This window comes from Dipodomys merriami, unplaced genomic scaffold (genome assembly GCF_024711535.1).
Source record: "Dipodomys merriami isolate MVZ:Mamm:240054 unplaced genomic scaffold, mDipMer1.0.p SCAF_8, whole genome shotgun sequence".
Lineage (NCBI taxonomy): Eukaryota > Metazoa > Chordata > Mammalia > Rodentia > Heteromyidae > Dipodomys > Dipodomys merriami.
In genome coordinates, this window is record NW_027206401.1 from 31,876,124 (window position 1) to 31,896,207 (window position 20,084).

A 20,084-nucleotide genomic window follows, 5' to 3' on the forward strand; every position below is an offset into this window, starting at 1 on the left:
TGCTTGGGTTGGCTTTGAACCATGATCTTCAGATTTCAACCTAGTGAATAGCTAGGATTACAGATGTGATTCACCAGTGTTTGACAACCAAATGTATTCCATTTTTGTGTATGTCACTACTGGGACTTGAACTCAGGGCCTAAGTGCTGTTGCTTAGCTTTTTTTTGCTTCACTTGAGCTCCATAGCTCTAATGTCATTATGTAACAGTGTTTTATCTATGACTTACTTTTGGTAAGTAGTATCCACAAAGTGAAATCACAAACCTGACTAAGTAAGGAAAGAACAACACTGGTTATTTACATGTGGTGGGTTTAACCTACAGACTTTATTTTCCAATGTGAGTATAATGAAGAGCTTTAAAAATGTGAATATTCTTGGCTATGATTAAGATTATACTTCAGGGCTGGGAAGGTGGCTCAGTGGTAGAGCGCTTGCCTTGCATGCATGAGGCCCTGGGTTCGACTCCTCAGCACCACATAAGCAGAAAAAAAAAAAAAGCCGAAGTGGCGCTGTGGCTCAAGTGGTAGAGCACTCGCCTTGAGCTGAAGAGCTGAGGGACAGTGCCCAGGCTCAGAGTTCAGGCCCCATGACTGGACCCCCCCCCAAAAAAAGATTATACTTCAATAAATGATGAATTTCTTCAGGTTGAGGAATAAAATATTTTTTAAAAATAGTGACTTAATTTTCTAATGCTTCTATATTGTTGAATTCTTCTATATTGAATTCTTCTGTATTGGTGAAATTGGTATTTCTATTCCTCTAAAAATGAAGATCTAGAAACTTAAATACTACACTTTTCTGTGTAAACCCACTAAATTGCTTACTACTTATTGATGATGGCACATATAGAAATTTATTCAAATGCTGTTTCTTCCTCCTTCCTCAGAATTAAATTTTTGATCTGAGATTTAGGAGTCTAAATTATGAAGCTGGAAGGTAGATAATTGTAGAAGTGGGTTAACTAATATGTGAATGCCAGGGGTCTTGTTTTTAGTGCTTGTTATTCATATCAGTCATTCCTTTAGAAACATAACACAAGGGTGGCTCAGTGGTAGTGCGCTCACCTTGCATGCTTGAGGCCCTGGGTTCGATTCCTGAGCACCACATAAGCACAAAAAAAGCTGGAGGTGGCGCTGTGGCTCAAGTGGTAGAGCACTAGCCTTGAGCTGAAGAGCTGAGGGACAACGCCCAGACCCAGGGTTCAGGCCCCACGACCAGACGCCCCCCCCCAAAAAAAAGAAAAAGAAACATAACACAAAATGTCATGAAGTTTTATTTAGTTGAACTGGAAAATAAAATTATTATTTGATATATCAACTAGAAAACATTACTAATTTAGAAAATAATCACAAATATATTCCATTTACTTTTAGCTTTGAAAACTTTTGTTACAAATGGAACAATAATCTGCTAATATTTAAAGAGCTACTTACTTTTTATGAGAACTAGTCATGTATTTGAGAACTAATGAAATCTTAATTTAAGAATAACACAAAATTTATGTAATTTCTCAACTGAAGGTCTGTTCATTAAAACTCAAGTTATGCTTAGCTGGCCTGGGCAAGGATCCTTCTACTTGCATTTCCCCTAAAAATCACTGGGGATTACAGGCACACACCACTAAGCCCAGCCATTGAGCCTCTCCTATAGTTGGGATTACAGGTGTGAACCACCTTGCCCAGCCATTAGTTAAGAAGGAGTCTAGTGGCGGTGGCGGCTGCTGCTGCTGCTGCTGCTGCTGCTTCTCCTCCTTCTTTCCTCCTCCTTCTTTCCTCCTCCTCCTTCTCCTCCTCCTCCTCCTCCTCCTCCTCCTCCTCCCCCTCCCCCTCCTCCTCCTCCTCCTCCTCCTCCTCCCCCTCCCCCTCCTCCTCCCCCTCCTCCTCCTCCTCCTCCCTTTGCTGTCCTTAAACCTTCACCACCAATTTCCACCAATTTCCTGTAATCCTAAACCAGGATTACAGGCTTAGTCACAATGCCCAGAATATTTCCCTTTAATCAAACGGAAAATGTTACAAATCTTCCCATTTGCCTTTCAATTTATACTTAGATAATCTTTCATTAATAATTTCCCAAAATATGGCATTCAGGTTTTTCTTACCAAAAAAATTCCTAGTAACAACACTTGAAAGGCAGCTAGTCTCTACTTGAGTAATTTAAAGGTACACAATATAAAGTATAAGACTATCATAAACAACCTAGTCCTTTTGGCTTTACCACTTTAAGAATTTAATCCTATAGTAATGTGAGATATCTCATCTTCCAAATATAATTAAATCTGGGGCCTTTGAATTTCAGAAAAGCCAAAGAGGAAGCATTAAAACTGGAAGAGGAAGAGCGGAAGATAATGGAAACGATAAATAAGAAAGCAAAAGGCAAGCACACATTTATGTGACTGATAATGTGCCGTTTTGTCTTCTATTGTTAGTTTCAGCATCTGCAGTATGTCAATTGAATTCTAAACAGTGCAATATGCTTCTCATTGGCCAATAAGTCCAGAACCTTGTGGTTCTGAAGTATTTCTAGTGCCCCCTTCACTCTCAAAATCTTCCAGTTTTGATAATAAAGTATATGGTCACTGGAGTAACAGATTCATAGTAACAAAAACAACTCCTATACTAAATAAGAAGAAGGCTATACTAAATAAGAAGAGTACACAGAGATATACATGTGTACTCTCTAAGAGGGACACACAGAGGAATCAGATGGGCAGCATGTCTTCCAGTAGTTGCATTTGTCATGATGACACATTGGAATTCTTCTATTAGAAAAATCTCACAAGAGTTGACAAAATAGCTGAATTCTTGCTATACACAATTGTCTTCACACATAAGCTTCCATCTTTGTTACAGGAGAACTTCCTTTTAAGATGGGAACCCTTGCTCATGTTTGTAATTCTAGCTACTCAGGAGGTCAACATCTGAGAATAATAATTCAAAGTCAGCCCAAGCAGAAAAGTCTGTGAGACTCTTATCTACTGTTAATCAGTAAAAAGCCAGAAATGGAGATTTGGCTCAAGTGGTAGAGACCCAGCCTTGAGTGAATAAAAGCAAACAGATAGCACTTAATGCCCTGAGTTCAGGCCCCAGTACAAGCATAAACAATAAAAACAATAAGCTAAAAAAAAAAAAGATTAGAGCTCTTGAAATTGGATCCATTGGTAATATTCGGAGGTCTGTGAGCTTCACAGGGAAAATAATTCTCATAATATTTTCACTAAACTTTTATTGAAGTTTAGTATTTTCTTCAACTGCTAATACATGCAACAAACCAAAACAACACTAGCAATACCTTGATTTGTCGTTAATAAAAGTAGTTTGATGGTGCAGTGGCTTGAACTTAAGACCTTGAGCTTGGTTAGTTTTCTTGTTCAATTGATGCTCTACCACTTGAGCAATACCTATACCTATATGGTTTTTGCTGGTTATTTTGGATATGAAATCTTGAGAACTTTTCTGGCTTTTAATCACGATCCTCTTGATCTCTGTCTCCTGAGTAACTAGATTTCAGGGATGACTATCCATGTCCAGAATATTTTCTATGTTCATAAGTATATTTTGTGAGTTTCATGAATATATGACAGACACTTGAGGAAATGAGTTTTTTTATGCCCCTGCCATCTTTCTTCCAGGAAGACTTCCATGTAGATTAATGGCAATCAACAACTACATAAAATTTTGGATTGTGCTTTCTAAATTTACAGTTAACATGTTGATCAGCAAACTATGTTATTTGTTATTTATAATTAACTGAAAATCTATAACTATATACATTCTACCCTAGTGCCAAGAATAGTGCCATATGCCAAATGGGTAACTTTCCATTTTCTAGTCTGGATATCTGTTTGAATAGATACAGAATCCTGGGGGTGGCTCACACCAGAAATCCTAGCTAATTAGGAGATAGATCTGAGGATCATGGTTTGAAGCCAGCCTGGGCAGAAATCTGTGAAGCTCTTATCTCCCATTAACCAGCAAAAAGCCAGATGTGTCGCTTTGGCTGCAGTACCTATCACCATTCAACAAGTATTTGCTTACTTAAACTCAAGTTTTTAGGAAGTATTTTAATTGTTCCTAGAAGCTGAAGAGACTGAAGCTGAGAATGAAGAAGAGCTTGAAGGTAAGGATCCTGAAGACCGTGACGAGCCCGAGCCATCTGAAATATCCAATGAAACCAGAGGGTCATTGTTCCCAGAGCAGGCTGATTCTCTTGGGCGCCAGGAAAGAAAACGTCCATCAGGTTAGAGTTTACTAAAAGCCTTTAGCTTGTTTCTTTTGTTTGTACTTTTGATCTAATCAAACTTAAGCCTGAGAGAAAAATTTTCTCTGGGGCATTTAAGTCTTCTACAGAGTTATCCTCTTAAATAACAGCTATTCACATGGAAACTATTTTTTTTCATAAACCCCCTCCTGATAGACATTTTGGAAAGAGGCACAGCCCGTCAATATTTCTGCACGACACTAGTATGATCCTTCAAAGTCAGCAAGAGAGGACCCTGTCCATATGGCGGCAGAATCATTGGTCATTCTGTTGAGATGGTGCCGCAGTTTCTCCAATTTTTGTCTATTCCAGCATTGCTTCAGGATCACTTATAAGTTTTGTACTAGATAATTATTGTTTATCAACCCTATTAACCTTCCTCTCTTTGACAGCTTTCAACAATTTGTACTTTTTCTCTATATTCTTTGAAAACGTATTCTCTATACCATTGTTTTATGTTCTGCTCTATTGCCTCTTCCTCTCACTAGTGCATATTTTAATTATACAATTGCATTTCACATTTCCTTCATTTTCTTATTTAATCTATTCCTATATTTCTGCCTTCATGTTATATCAGTCTATCTTCATGTCCCAAGACCTCCTATGTCAGAGACTCTGTAATCCTCTGGCATTTTTTGAGTACTTCAAGCATATGCCTTGTAAATTTTTTCTTTGCTCTAGGTATGAAATCATTTTCACAAGCAAACTCTTCATCTGAATCTTTGAATCAATACTCTCCTTGCTTTCATCTTAACTGTTCATAAAATACCCTAGCAATTATCAGCAGAAAGAATGGGTAGAGTATTTATAAGAATCTCTCTGCCCTCCTTATCTTCCCTGACTCCAACGCCCATCACAGACATGTGAATTCTTTACTTAAACTCCTCGTCCTTATTATCTGGCACTTGCAGATGTAAACATGATATGTATGATATAGATTAATGTGCAGTAACTTAGTTCTAATTGTAATATTTAGCCAATATTCAGCTTGTATGGCTCTTCTCAGCCATTACCTTAACCATTACAATCTCTGATTCAGCCAGGAAAGCTATGGCATTTTAGAATGATCTGTATTTTCTCAGGCTCTTCACTCTTTCACAGTCACCATGCTTTAATTAGTAGAGCAATTTAAATTAAACATGCCACCCATAGGCCAGTCTTGGACTAGATGGATGGATAGATGAATGATAGATGAATGGACAGACAGACACTCTTCTTCATGCACACTGAATCAGTATGTGAAGTATGACTTAGAGCATCCAGGAAAATAATTTACAATCTGTACCTTTGGCAGTGAAACCAGTTGTGATTCTCCTTTGTTTTCTCTGTGCTGACTCCCACCGCTGGGACTTGGCAGTATTATTGAGCCTCATCACTGTATGGCCTTTTGATTTATTTTCATGGTTGTTTTAATGAGAAATGAAAAAGATTATCAGATGCCACGAATCTAATTCTGTATTACCAGAAGTTTGGAAAATATTTAAGAACAGTTGTCAAGCAGAATTACATTGCCATGTGTGAATTATTATTCTTGTCAATGCCTTTTTATATATTTCAGAATATTTATTATTTTCTACCTCATTCTCTCATGTACTTTATGCTATCTTTTACCTAACAAGAGAAGCATTTTCATTAAACATATCATGCACAATTTAAACTTAAACTGTTTTTAATTTTTCCTTGTGCCAAAACTTTCCTAAAGAAATAACATTTTAAAATGTAAATGCTAACTATCTGATTGTTTTCTTAAGTCACTGAGCCTAGAGTGGTTACTCCAGCTCGAACAGAAACTTCAAAAGTATCTACAGAGGGCACAGAAACTAAAAAGGCATCAGAAACAGGTAGACTATGCAATGATAGCAACTAGTTCATAAACATGTTTTCATGTTTCTTACAAATCTCTGGTTCTCTATTTCAGGCAAAGTTTCTGCTTCCTATTTCTTTTTTTCTTTTTATGTTGCATGCTAGCTGGTATTTATTTATCTTATTCCACTTAAAGTATGTATCACCAGGTGCTGATGGCTCACATCTATAATCTTGGCTGAGATCTGGGGCTAGTAACTCAAAGCCAGTCTAAGCAGAAAAGACTATGAAATTCTTATCTCCAGTTGACCAACAAAATAACTGGAAGTGGAAGTTTGGTTCAAGTGGTAGAGAAACAGCATTGGGGGAAAAAATAAACAAGAACTCAAGGCCCTCAGTTCAAGCACCAACGCTGGCACAAAAATGAATGAATGTATTAGAATGACTAGTATCTAGCTAGTCTATAGCTTTTGAGTTTCATCCAATTTTATTCATTCATTTATTCATTCATTCATGATATTGAAAATTGGACTCAGGGTCTCATGCTTATGAGGCAGGGACTCTGCCACTGGAGCCAGGTGCTCAGCTTTTTTGTTTTACTTATTTTCAGATAGAATCTCTTGCTCATTGCCTTGATCCTCCTGAGATCAGCCTCCCTAGTAGCTGGGATTACAAGAGTGAATAGCTGCTCTTTGCTACAGTCTTGGGTTTTTGCCCAGCCAGACTTGGGCTGAAATCCTCTTGCTTCTACCTTCTGTGTAGCTGGGTCACCATGCCCAGCTATAGGTTTTATTTTATACATTGTATTAACAATAACATGTGGGGTTTGAGGCCTGGCTCAGTTGTTAAGAGAGTCGGCCAATTACCAAAAGTGTCAGATAATCAAGTTTGAGTGTCTCAGACTAAAAACAAACAAACAAAAACAATAACTCGAATTAACTCACAATTTGTTTCAGTAATAGGTAATAATAATTCATCCCAAAGGAACAAAGCATAATTAAAATGTGAACTTGTAAGCATATACTGTTACTTAAAATACTGTTTATTTCTTCCAAATGTTTCTAAAATATTATAAAGTATAAATCACTTTGGCAGTACAGGTAATGATAGGATATTTAAAGCCTCTTTGTTTGTTCTTTTATCATTTACTCCAGATGCTGTACTGCCTGAGTTTCCAGAAGATTCTTATCCTGATGTCCCAGAAATGGAGCCATTTAAAGAAAAAATAAATACTTTCGTAGCCACCTTGAAACTTCTGGAACCAATATTAAATGAATCTTCAATTCCATCTTTAACCATGGAGATTGCCAACAAAACACCAGAAGAGGTGTTTCAAAAAGTACTTGATACCATGGAAAGTAAGGCTCTTAACATTGACAATCAAGAGAAGGTGCTAGTTTTAAAACATCTTGAAACTTTAAAACCCTTTTATTTTGATGTTATTATTGGGACCTCTAACTTTCCTTTAGTTCTGTACCACATGAGCCATACCTTCACTTGTGGCTTTTTTCTGGTTAGTTATCCATAAGACTATTTCAGATTTGTCTGCCCAGACTGGCTTCAAACTGTGATCCTGTAACTAGAATTATAGGTAGGCCTAAACCACTGGTGCCCCACTAAAGCCTTTCTTGAGTATTCATGACATAAAGTTTCAGTATATCCAAGGAAAGTGGGTAAGATATTTTACAATTGCCATGATACGTGACATATGATACATGTCATGATAATTGCCTGATCCGTGGGATACATAAGGCCCTGGTCATCCTGGCCAGTTTGGATATTTTTGTTGTTGTTGTTGGATATGTGTGTGTGTGTGTGCGCGCGCACGCGCACACGCACGCCAGTCCTGGGGCTTGAACTCAGGGCCTAGGCGCTGTCCTTGAGCTATGTTGCTCAAGTCTAGTGCTCTATCACTTGAGCCACAGCTCCACTTCCAACTTTTTGGAAGTTCACTAGAGATAAGAGTCTCATGGGCTTGCCTAGCATGCATGAAACTCTGGGTTCCATTCTTCAGTACCACATAAACAGAAAAAGCTGGAAGTGGCACTGTGGCTCAAGTGATAAAGTGCTAGTGTTGAGCAAATGAAGCTTTGGGACAGTGCCCAGGCCCTGAGTTCAAGCCCTAAGACAAAGAAAGAAAGAAAGAAAGAAGGAAAGAAAGAAGGAAAGAAAGAAAAGAAAGAAAGAAAGAAAGAAAGAAAGAAAGAAAGAAAGAAAGAAAGAAAGAAAGAAAGAAAGAAAGAAAGAAAGAAAGAAAAGGAAGGAGGAAAGAAAGGAAAGGAAGGAAGGAAAGAAAGGAAAGGAAGGAAGGAAGGGAAGGAAGGAAATTTAATGTTTGGGCTGGGAAGGTGGCTCAGTAGTAGAGTGCTTGCCTTGCATGCATGAGGCCCTCAGCACCCCATAAGCAGAAAAAGCCAGAAGTGGTGCTCTGGCCCAAGTGGTAGGGTGCTAACCTTGAGCTAAAGAGCTGAAGGACAGCACCCAAGCCCAGAGTTCAAGGCCAATGACCGACAAAAAAAAAAAATAAAAGAATCTCATGGACTTTCCTGCCTGGGCTAGCTTTGAACTGTGGTCCCCAGATCTCAGCCTCCAGAATAGCTAGAATTATTGGCATAAGTCACCAGCACCTGGCACAAACTGAGCTGAGAGACTAATAATAGGGAGTAATTTCCCTAACCCTTTGGCTATATCACAATGTTTTAGTTTTAAAATGTTTTCTTCAGTGACTTCATTTTCATTCACAGAAACTTTCCGATATGCTGCATTGGAGTTAACTATGGAAGACTATGAGGAAGAAACAGAAGACTTTCAGGCAGAGGGAGAAGATGAGGAGTTAGAAGAAGAGGAGGAAGAAGAAGAAGAGGCATGGTTGTTTTATTTCCACCCATTCTCACTTGGCAAGTCACGAAAGATAAACATCCATCACTTTGGAACCCAAGTGAACTAATAGGGACCCTCTACCTAACAAAAGCAATATTTTCACGCCTGCTCCCCAGTTCACTTTACTATCAAAATGCCAGGGCTGCTAACATGAAAAAAAACATGGAAGTATGAAAGGGAAACCTTTTTAAATGTTTGCCATATTGTTACCATTACACACTACTTGTTATTGTAACCCAATGTAAGCCCAAATTTATAAGTGTGTATGTACATGTGTATGTGTGTAAAGCAACAAATGCTAGACAACATGAGTCAGATAACAGCTTTCAGTCTATTGCTAAGGAATAGACTGGCTAAATGATGTCAGTTCAGTTCTGCTTATGTTCAGATTCTCTTCACCAGCCTGCCTCTTCAGTGTCTCTCTGCCTCACTTTGGCCTGCAGTAGAATAGTTCCTTATGTGTATCTGCAGATAGTTCTCAAGCAGTCTATAATAATTAAAACATAGCTTATATATGGCCTTCACTAATAGTACAGGGAAGACTCCCATTGTTTACTGGACATTGGGTAGAATGGGGAACAAATGCTGTTTGAATCACACCTAACATAAAAACAAGAGCCAAAAAGATTAAATTGCTTACAAGTAACAAGAAGAAAGCTCAAGAATATTTATGGGAAGAAAAGATTACATGGCCTGCAGGAAAATATGATTTACAATGACTCATTGTGTTAATCAATTGAAACAAATCCATAGTTAATATATTAGAATTAACTATCAAAGTCATTAAAGAAATCATTTTAACTGTACTTTATAAATTCAAAATGCTAAACAGATACTGAAGATAAAACAAATATTCAACTTGAGCTTTTGGAAAGTACAAAATATGGAATGAAATATATAATAAATGGAATGATGATAGTTTAGCTGTTGCAGAAAATTAGTGAACTTAGAACTGGAGGTGAGGCTTAAGTGGTACAGCACCAGCCATAAGCAAATAAAGCCAAACTGGAGTCTAAGGTTCAGACTTCAAAACCAGTGCCAGCATGGGAGGAGGTGAGGAAGATAAAGAAAATTAGTCAACTTAACTAGCTAAAATGAAAGAAGAAAGGAAAAAAATCCTGAAAAATTAAAAAAAAAACAAACCATGAGCAATACAGAGAAAATTTCCATACAGCCTAGTTGAATTCTTTTTTTCTTTTTTTTTTTTTTGGTCTGTCATGGGGCTTGAACTCTGGGTCAGGGCACTGTCCCTGAGCTCTTCAGCTCAAGGCAAGCGCTCTACCACTTGAGCCACAGCACCACTTCTGGTTTTCTGGTGGTTTATTGGAGATAAGAGTCTCACGGACTTTCCTACCCAGGCTGGCTTTGAACTGTAATCCTCAGATCTCAACCTCCTGAGTGGCTAGGATTACAGGCATGAGCCACCAGCACCTGGCTTTTGAATTCTTAATAAGTGTTATGCATCAATATAAAATCCATGGGTCCACATAGAAAAACCAGTGGGATCTGCAACAAAAGCTACTAACAAGAGACTTTAGCAAAATTACAATATTTCTATCAATGCTCAGACATCCATCTTGTATCTATAAGTAAGCAATAAATAATAAAAATTTAGTTTTTAAATGCCTTCAAATAGGATCAAGAATATGTAATTCTAAGGGATAAATTTCACAAAAGATATCCAATTTTGATGTACCTTTTAAACATCAAAAGCTCAGAAAAATTGAAGAAGGCCTAAACACATGGAAAGATATAAATACCTGAGTTCAGAGGTTCAATATTGTTAAACTATCAATTTCCCCAAGCATTATCTATAGGGTACATAGAATCAAAATGTGAAATATCATAATTAAAAACCTGTATACTTTTTATTAAAAAGTATGAATTCATTATGTGGAAACACAAAGTACTTAAAATAACAAAATCATTTTAAAAGAAAAATTAAGAGAATGAATACCATGTTATTTCAAGATTTACTCATTAAAAAATTACAGATATCAAGACAGGATTACTTGGCATAAGACAGACAAAATAGAGGAATAGAACACAAAATTGAATGATTCCTAACCAAAGTACAGAGGCAATTCAGGGGGCAAAGAACAGAAATTTCAACAAATAATGCTATAGCAGTTGGACTTCCCTTTATGAAATAGTAAAGTTTGAACCAAATCCTCCCATAAGAGCTAAGTGAGGTGGCTTGGGGCTATAATCCCAGTTACTCTAGGAGGAAGAGAGATCCTTAGTTTGAAGCCAGCCAGCTCAGGCAAAAAAAAGTTATCAAGACCTCTTCTCAGCCAACCAACAAGCCAGATGTGGCAATGCGCACCTTGTTATCCAGATACAAGAAGCATACAGCCCCAAGTGAAAACATGAGACCCTATCTAGAAAGTAAACTAAAGCAAAGAGGGCTAGAGGTATAGCTCAAGTGACAGAGTACCTGCCTTCAAGTACAAGGCCCTGCACTCAAACCCCAGTACTACCACAAAAAGAAAAAGAAAATTGACAGAGAAAAGCTTCATGTTACAACAGAAGTTGAAAGTTAGAATCAGCAGATAAAATATACAATACCTAGTTAGGTTTGAATTACTGAAAAATTAGCAATTTTATATATACTAAAAATGTTTTATCTGAAATTCAATAACCAAAGCAGCTTGATTTTATTTTTAGTCAGTTAATCTGACAACTGTACTTTTAAGTTAAAGCTTGAAAAAAATGTGTCCAACTGAAGAACTCCAGGCAAAACACAACAAAATAAACAAACAAAAGTAGAAGGGAGAAGATGAAAGACAAAAACTAATGAAATAGGAAAACATAATAAAAAACAGTAGACCAGAAATGAAAGTTGGTTTACTGATGAGCAATAAAAGAGACAAATGTGTGGTGAGTTGAATTAGGTAAAATGAGAAAGCAATAAATAAAACAAAAATGACTTATCAGACATTTGTAAGGACCATTTTGAGATACAAGGACTTTATACTAATACATGTGAAAGTTAAAAAAGTGTTTTTATCCTCCTAAAGATCAACTACTTAAAGTTGCTTAGGAAGAAAGATAAATACTATTTTTATGCCTATATGTATGTCTGTTTGCCACATATATTGGGAGCGTTACTTAGAAGATGGAGTATGTAAGGATATTCTCTAAATTGACTAATATTTCTAGAATGAAGAAAAAGTTAAAGAGAAGAAGAGGCACTTGGGAGACACAAGACACTTCTGTCCAGTGGCTCTCAAAGAAAACTTCATCCTACAGCCAGGCAGCACAGATGAAGCAGTCAAGTATCGCGATAAGATCTACTACTTCTCCAATGTGGAGGCTAAGGAAAAGTTTTTGGAGCATCCTTATGAGTATGTGGCTCATGGCCAACCGTTAAAGGTAAAAACAGTATTCCTATCCCAGTGATTGCTCCCAAAGTCTTTTGAAAGGGCTTATTACTGCCTCCCCCCATCTCCAATCTCATAGAATAAGGTAATGAAAGGACTGAAGTTAAAAGAATGTGCAATGTAACAGACTGTTTGGATTTCTACAGTTATGCCTATGTCAAACCAGCACTTAACATCCATCTTTTTATCTGAAGTGAAAAGACAGCTGAATGGACTGGTTGCTAAATGAACAATCTAGTCACCTTAGAAAGGGAAGTGGGAATTCTGGAACCCAGGGATTGGTGGGTTTTCAAACATTAATGAGTTGATATCATCTGTAAAATTGTGATTGCTTGGTAGAAACTCCCCTTGACTGGTTCACTCTCAGAGGCCTATCTGTAGAGTAAGCTTATTTTTGACTAGTTGAGGCCTGCTTCCAGAATAAGCCAATCTTGACTGGTTGTTTTTCTGGAGTAAGGGCTGACACTGGTTGAACTGAAAAAATGTTCCCTCAGGTAAGTTGTCCCTGGTCAGTTGGTGGAATAGTTAGTGTTATCAGTTCTACCAAATAATCTGGTTTTTTTTCCTTTCATTATGAGAACACTTAATACTATTTGATCTATCACCATTGGAACAGTTTTCTATCTACTAAAAAGCATTAAAGCCAGATACAAAAGGCAAATACTTACGATTTATTCCATTTGTATCCTGCATCTGGAATAGGCAAATTCTTAGAGAAAAGGGAGAGGGAAGGGAGTAGGAGTTAGCTATTTAATGGATACAGGAAATTTCCAGGTTGGGGTCATGAAAAATTCTGAAGATGGATAATGGGTTAGGTACACAACACCAGGATTTTATTTAATGCCACTGAACTGTGCGCTTGAAATGCTTTAAGTAGTATCTTTTATTTTTAGTATATTTAACCCAAATTAAAAAAAAATAAACTCATGTGGCAATTACTTTTTTCATTTGTGAAAATGAGGCACACACACAGAGTACTGACTTTAGAGAAGAGAATTAATATTTATGTCTTTCCCATTTTCTTCTATAGGATTCCATATTCTTCTTAGTATACATATAATGCTTTACGATTTTTCTTACTTCTATCACAGAAAAGACATACATATTCCTACATTAATCTCCTAGTGCTTAGTTGCTTTGGCATACCATTTTAGTATGTTTCATTGTGAGACATTTTTTCACAATATGTTTAATAAAATTATTTTGCCGCAGTGGATTTAAATCATAGTCAAGTAATCTTTGGAGCAATCATTTGTTGTTTTCATGAATTCTTTTCTTACTCTAATTCCCTGAAGTGGGATAGCTGGATAAAGATGTATAAATTACAGTTTATTGAATTATTATTTTTATAATACTTTGCTTTCTTGAACTGAGAATATAGAATACAATTTAAACTCTTCTAGGTGATTTTTGTGAGCCTCAATTCTGTAATGTCCACAGAACTTAAGGAAGTGTGTGGCTTTCTTTAAGAATTCCCAACCTGGTGGCATTAGAAGTCATTTGAGCGCTGTGGCTACTTACCTTTTGGCTGCTCTGGGTGGTTGTTTCCTCTTAGATTTGCTGCTTGCCATCGATTGCCTCATTTTACATGAATCCAGGTAGAGACAACCCTGAAATCCAGAAGTGATTCCACAGTGTCCCTCTATATGCCAGTCATTCCCATTTCCCAGAGGCCAAATGTATGTATGACTGAGGTGTTAATTTAGCAATTTTATCATGTGGGACTTAAAACATGATCCAAAAGTGCAGTGTGAGGCTACAGCTACATAATTTCACGCCATCCTGTTTTCATGATTCTGTTTTTCATTATTTTCTCAAATGATGGATGTTAAATACTGTCAGGGGCTCCATTGTTGAATGAATAATGGAATCGAGCCCAGGGGAAACATTTACACTAAGAAAAATGAAGGACAATGTCCTGTAGAGCAATACAGAAATACTTATTATAAGGGTAAAGAAATTTGCATAGCAAAATAAATAGCTTTTTATTTTGTGTCTTGTATTTTTTAACTGCTGTTATATATTAACACACATAATAACCAACTTTATATCAGATATGTCATTATCTGGCTTTCTATGTATATTTGACAATTTGTAGGGAATAGATTTCTAGGCTACCTATCATTTTTGTCTGAGTATTAAAGACATTGTTTTCTGTGTGCAGGCATCTAGTGCTGAGCCTGGTTGCCATTCCTTTATATCTAATCCCTCTGTTTTTAAGGTCTAGAAGTTCATAAGGACTTCTCTTCCTTCTTAGTGTTCTTAAAATTGTCCAGGGTCTTTTTTTATTCTTTTCAGGATATGCACAATGCCTTTTTAATATAAAAATCACTATTTTACACACTAGGGAATCCTCAGATTTCATGGTAATAGTAAACTTTTTGCTCTCATTTTTTAAATTTTTTTTACCCTTATAGCTCTTATATTATTATTATTTTATTTTAAGTAGTTGTACAAAGGAGTTACCATCCAAAATATCAGTTTATATCTTGGTCCCTTCATCATCTTTCAAATAACTTTATTGTCTTTGTGGTCTTGCTGTCTGCTTAAACGTCTATTCAAAAAAAATGTCTTTCCTTTACCTTGTGATAACATGGATCCTCTTTATTTTTCTGGTCTACTTATCCCTGTATTTTTTTAAAATTTTATTTATTTTTTTGCCAGTCCTGGGGGTACTGTCCCTGAGCCATTCTGTGCTCAAGGCTAGCACTCTACCACTTGAGCCACAGCTTCACTTCTGGCTTTTTCTGTGTATGTGGTACTGAGGAATCAAACCCAGGGCTTCATGCATGCTAGGCAAGCACTCTACCACTAAGCCACATCCCCAACCCTTCCTGTATATCTTTGACTCTTTCCTAAACATTTCTTCCACTAGGACAAAAGATGATAAAGCTGTGCTCCAGCTGCTGCTGCTTGAAATCTAGTAGATCCCTTACCTCTAGGGAAAACTTAGCCTATCCAGATATCTCACCTTCTCCCCACTTCCTGTTGCTGGCATGTGCTAATTTCACAATCACTTCCCTCCAAATTCACAGGAGCTTCATCTGCTGCTTCACACTTAGGGTTAACACTCTCCTTGACAACTCCAGCATACAATGGTCATTCAGGAGTCACTGGGGTCTCTGGTTTCCAGAGTCCTCATCTCATGTTGTGGAGACCACAACACGAAAGAGCAAGGCCTCCAAAGTTAGTAATAATCGGCTTTTTATTTGGTAGAGAAATCTCTTTTCATCACATTAGGAAAGTGACTCCATTTTTCACTAATGTTAAAACTTTTCTTTAAAAAAAAAAAAAGCTAGTTTCATTTTATGAAGTGTTTTTCAGCATATGATGGCAAGACAGTCTTAGGATTGTTAGTACTCCCTGAGGAATGTTGCTGGTGAAATGATCTCTGGTTGTAATGAATTCTGTTATTCTGATAGCCTAATGCCCTTGAATTTATGAAAAAAGATCATTCCTATTAGTATTAGGGAAGGTAGTTAATAAGCCTTATGTTTTCTGAATTACTCAAAAAGCTTTTTGTTGTTGTTTTATTCTCCCTCTGTCCCACCTTATGTCAGGCCCCACCAATAAGAATATGCCTCCTGGGTCCCCGAGGCTCTGGCAAAACAGTGCATGCAAGATATTTGGCCAAAAAGTTTGGCATTTTTCATATTCAATTTGATGAATTTCTTCAAGAAAAAATGCTACTCAAAACGGAAAGGAAATTCGGACCTGATTATGAGGATGATTCTGAGGAGGAACAAGTTACAAAACAAGAACTTGAAGACCTTGCAATGCAGGCCAATATTAAACTTGAAGAAGAAACCACAAAGAAGCGGGTAACTTCTCATTTAGAATATAAAATATTGAGTTTTGCATGGCTTTAATTTTTAAAAAAATCCTTCCCTTACTAGATTATTGGATAACATTTATTTGAGACTATATGTCTGGTCAGGAAAATAAAGTTTTTCACTATTTTGTTTCTATGAAATAATATAATACTCTAGAGCAGATGGAGATTTCAAAATATTAATTTCTAATGCTAGCTATTAAGAAACTTTGTGACAAGTGTCAGTGGCCCACACTTGTAATCCTTGCTGCTTGGGAGGCTGAGATTGGGGGGTTGTGGTTAAAGCCACACTGCCCCTTCCCCCCAAAAAATTGCAAGACTCCTTTCAACTAATAGCTGGGTACAATGTCATGTGCCTGTCATGCTTAGCTGCTTGGGAGGCAAAGATTAGAGGACAGCAGTTCCAGTCTAGGCCAGGCCGGAAAGTTTTTTGAGACTTCATTTCAATAGAGAAAACCTAAGTGTGATTATATATGCCTGTCTTCTCAGCAGCAACAGGTAACGTAAAATAGGTAGATCACCATCCTGGCATATGCCCACATAGAAAGCATAACCCTATCTCAAAAATAACTAACCAGTAACCCAGTGCTAGTGTCTCACATCCATAAATTTAGCTACTTAAGAGGCTGAGATTAGAATTGCAGTTCAAGGCTACCCTGGGCAGAAAAGTTTGAGACCCTTTTTCAACCCATAGCTGGGTCCATTTGGGTGCATCTGTTATGAGGTTGGGAGGATCATGGTTCCAGGCAACTGGAGTAGAAAAGTCCATGAGATGACATCTCTACTGAAGCAAGCTGGTACAGTGGCACTATGATCCTAACAACTGTGAGAAGTCCAAAGTAGGTAGATCACATTATGGACACATACCTGGAGGAGAAGCAAGAGCCTATCATAGAAATAACCAGGGAAAAAAAATGTGGTTGGAAGCAAGCCCCGGCAGGAACGTCCAAGACACTCTTATCTCCAATTAATCACAGAAAAATCAACAAGTAGCACAGTGACTCAAGTGATAAAGCCCTAGCCTTAAGCAAAAATGATCTCAGGGACAGCACCCAAGCCCAGAGTTCCAGCCTCATGACCAGCCAAAAAAAAAAAAAAAAAAGCAAAAGAAGCTCAGGGACAACACCTAGGCTCTGAGTTCAAGCCTCCGAACCAGCAAAAGAAATGGGGCTGTTGGCTGTTCAGTTGGTACAACACTAGCCTATGAGCAAAGCAGCAGGCACCAAGTTGAGTCCTGGTATTGGAACAAAAAAATAGGGCTGGAGGTGTGGCCCAGAGGTAAGACCACCAGCTTAACAACATGAGACTCAGAGTTCAAACCCCAGTTCAAACCCCACTTCTGCCAAAAATAAATAAATAGCGAGTACACAAAAGGGGATCAGGGCACTGGTGGCTCACACCTGTACTCATAGCTACTCAGGAGGCTGAGATCTGAGGATCATGGTTCAAAGCCAGTTGGGACAGGAAAGTCCTTGAGACTCTTATCTCCAATTAACTACCAGAAAACCAGAAGTGGAGCTGTGGCTCAAGTGGTAGAGCGCTCACCTTGAGCTGAAAGGCTCAGGGACAGTGCCCAGGCCCAGAGTTCAAGACCCATGACTGACAAAAAAGAGGGGGGAGTGTTGCCCAGTGTTGAAGCACCTACAAACACAAACAGCAAGACCTTGAGTTCAAAGCCCAAAATTGCCTCTGTCAAAAAAAAAAAATAATAATTCTAAGAAAACTATTGTTGTTGTTCTAAGGATAGTCTTTCTTCAGAGAAAGCTTACTTAATTGCTGGGTGCCAGTGGCTCACGCCTGTAATCCTAGCTCCTCAGGAGGCTGAGATCTGAGGATTGTGGTTCAAAGGCAGCCCAGGCAGAAAAGTCTGTGAGACTCATCTCCAATTAACCACTAGAAAACCGGAAGTGACGCTGTGGCTCAAGCGGTAGAGTGCTCGCCTTGAGTTGAAGAGCACAAGGACAGCACCCAAGCCCAGAGTTCAAGCCCCACGACGGGCGAAAAGAAAGAAAGAAAGTTTACTTAGGCTAATTATCAATTCTGTTATTATGATGATGATTGTATTTCAAATGACTGCCATGATTTGGCCATCTTCTAATCAGGATCTAGGATGAAGATATAAAATTATAAGATACATGATTATTTTAAAAAGTGCCTTGCAAGTATGTGAGGGAAACTAAACAAAATTTTAGTAAAACATCAAGAGTTTTAAGGCCACATGAAATTAATCATGTCATCACTGGCCACTCCTCTTAGCTATAATAGATACAATTTATAATCAAATTTAATAATGATATAAAGATAAGAGCTTTTTACAATGCTCATAAACAGAAATCTAAAAATCTCAGGAGAAAAATAAGTCTCATTCTAATCATTTATATAATGCAGTCTTCTTTATCTTCTGACCTTTATCTTTAGCTACTGGACGTAAAATTTACAGAAGAAGAAGAAGCAATCAAAGCAAGTCTGGTGGAAAATGAACCACTGCCCCCTGAAATTCTTAATATGATTCTTTCTGAGTGGTGGCTTAAAGAACCAATACGGTATCTTAATGTATATAGAATTGGAGGCATTTACTTCTTTTTAATTTTTCTGTGTGTGTGTGTGTGTGTGTGTGTGTGTGTGTGTGTGTGTGTGTGTGTGTGCGCACGCGCGCGCCAGTCCTGAGGCTTGAATTTAAAGTCTGGACAGTCTTTCCCTGTGCATTTTCATTCAAGGTTGTCACTCTACCATTTACATCACACCTCTACTTCTAGTTTTTTTGCTAGTTAATCAAAGATAAGAGTCTCATGGATTTTCCTGCCTGGACTGGCTTCTAACTGTGCTCCTCAGATCTCAGCCTCCTGATTAGCTAGCCTTATAAACATAAGCCACCGTGCTTGGCCTATTACTCAAAAAGATTTTTTTTTAATCAAGCTAAATTAGATCAACATTTGTAGGAAATGTATGGAGGTTTATATATAGCTGCATAAATAAGTTGTCCTTCATTAATTTATCTCCTGACATAATGCCACACAGTAAAATAAGTAATGTACCAAGATACATATAGGTATAGATACATAGAAATGTGGACTGAAGAATTTAAAGTAAAATCAATATAAAATAAAACTTGTAAAAGGTAGCTGGGTCCCAGTGGCTCATGCCTGTAATTTTAGCTACTCAGAAGGCTAGGATCTGAGGATCATGGTTCCAAGCCAGCATGTGCAGGAAAATCTGTGAGTCTCTTATTTATAATGAACTACCAAAAAGCTGGTATTGGAGCTGTGCCCCAAATGGTAGAGCACTGGCTTTGAACATAAAATTTGAGGGACAAAGCCTAGGCCCTGAGTTCAAGCCACAGAACTGACACCAAAAAAAAAGAAAGGTTAAATAAACTAGCTGAATATTATGCAACTATTAAAATTTATTATAATGAAAATTTTATAATAGCATGTGAAATATTATCACATGATAATTTTAAAAGCAGGTGCAGATAAGAAATGTACTCACTATCTTGCCCATGTAATTGTAACCCCTCTGTACAGTATTTTCACAATAAAAATAAAAAATAAAAGCAGGTGCAGAAATATTAATACTATTATAGAGAAACTGACACATTAAAAGCCAAACAGAAGGAAATAAAATGAAAGTCAGTAATCTCTGAGATATTTGCCCTTTTTGTTGTTTCCCCTCCCCTCAGTTCCAATTTATTTACAGAGATTTCTTGTTTTTATGATCAGGGGAAAAAATAGTACATTTTGGTATGTGCCAGTGGTTCATGCCTATCATTCTAGCTACACAAGCCAATACAGGCAAAAAAAAGTCCTTGAGACTCTCATCTCCAATTAAGCCACAAAATGTCAGACTGGAGGGGCGACTCACAGAACAGCTGAGGCCCTGAGTTTAAACCCTGGCACCAGCCTATTACAACAGTCTTGGAGAAATATGC

The 20,084-nt window shown here is 37.5% G+C and overlaps 1 protein-coding gene across 7 annotated transcripts in view; it reads left to right on the forward strand.

Annotated features, from left to right (window-relative positions):
• Nucleotides 1-20,084, forward strand: part of Ak9 (adenylate kinase 9) — an 88,753-nt gene that overhangs the window by 46,790 nt on the left and 21,879 nt on the right. For 6 of the 7 annotated variants that reach the window (XM_070010285.1, XM_070010284.1, XM_070010281.1 and 3 more), the window contains 8 exons: nucleotides 2,297-2,373; nucleotides 4,076-4,237; nucleotides 6,010-6,099; nucleotides 7,216-7,419; nucleotides 8,806-8,924; nucleotides 12,104-12,316; nucleotides 15,885-16,145; nucleotides 18,575-18,699. In XM_070010285.1, the coding sequence (XP_069866386.1) occupies nucleotides 2,297-2,373; nucleotides 4,076-4,237; nucleotides 6,010-6,099; nucleotides 7,216-7,419; nucleotides 8,806-8,924; nucleotides 12,104-12,316; nucleotides 15,885-16,145; nucleotides 18,575-18,699 (1,251 nt within the window). The remainder of the gene's footprint in view (nucleotides 1-2,296; nucleotides 2,374-4,075; nucleotides 4,238-6,009; nucleotides 6,100-7,215; nucleotides 7,420-8,805; nucleotides 8,925-12,103; nucleotides 12,317-15,884; nucleotides 16,146-18,574; nucleotides 18,700-20,084) is intronic. The other variant, XM_070010282.1, reaches the window with a different exon arrangement.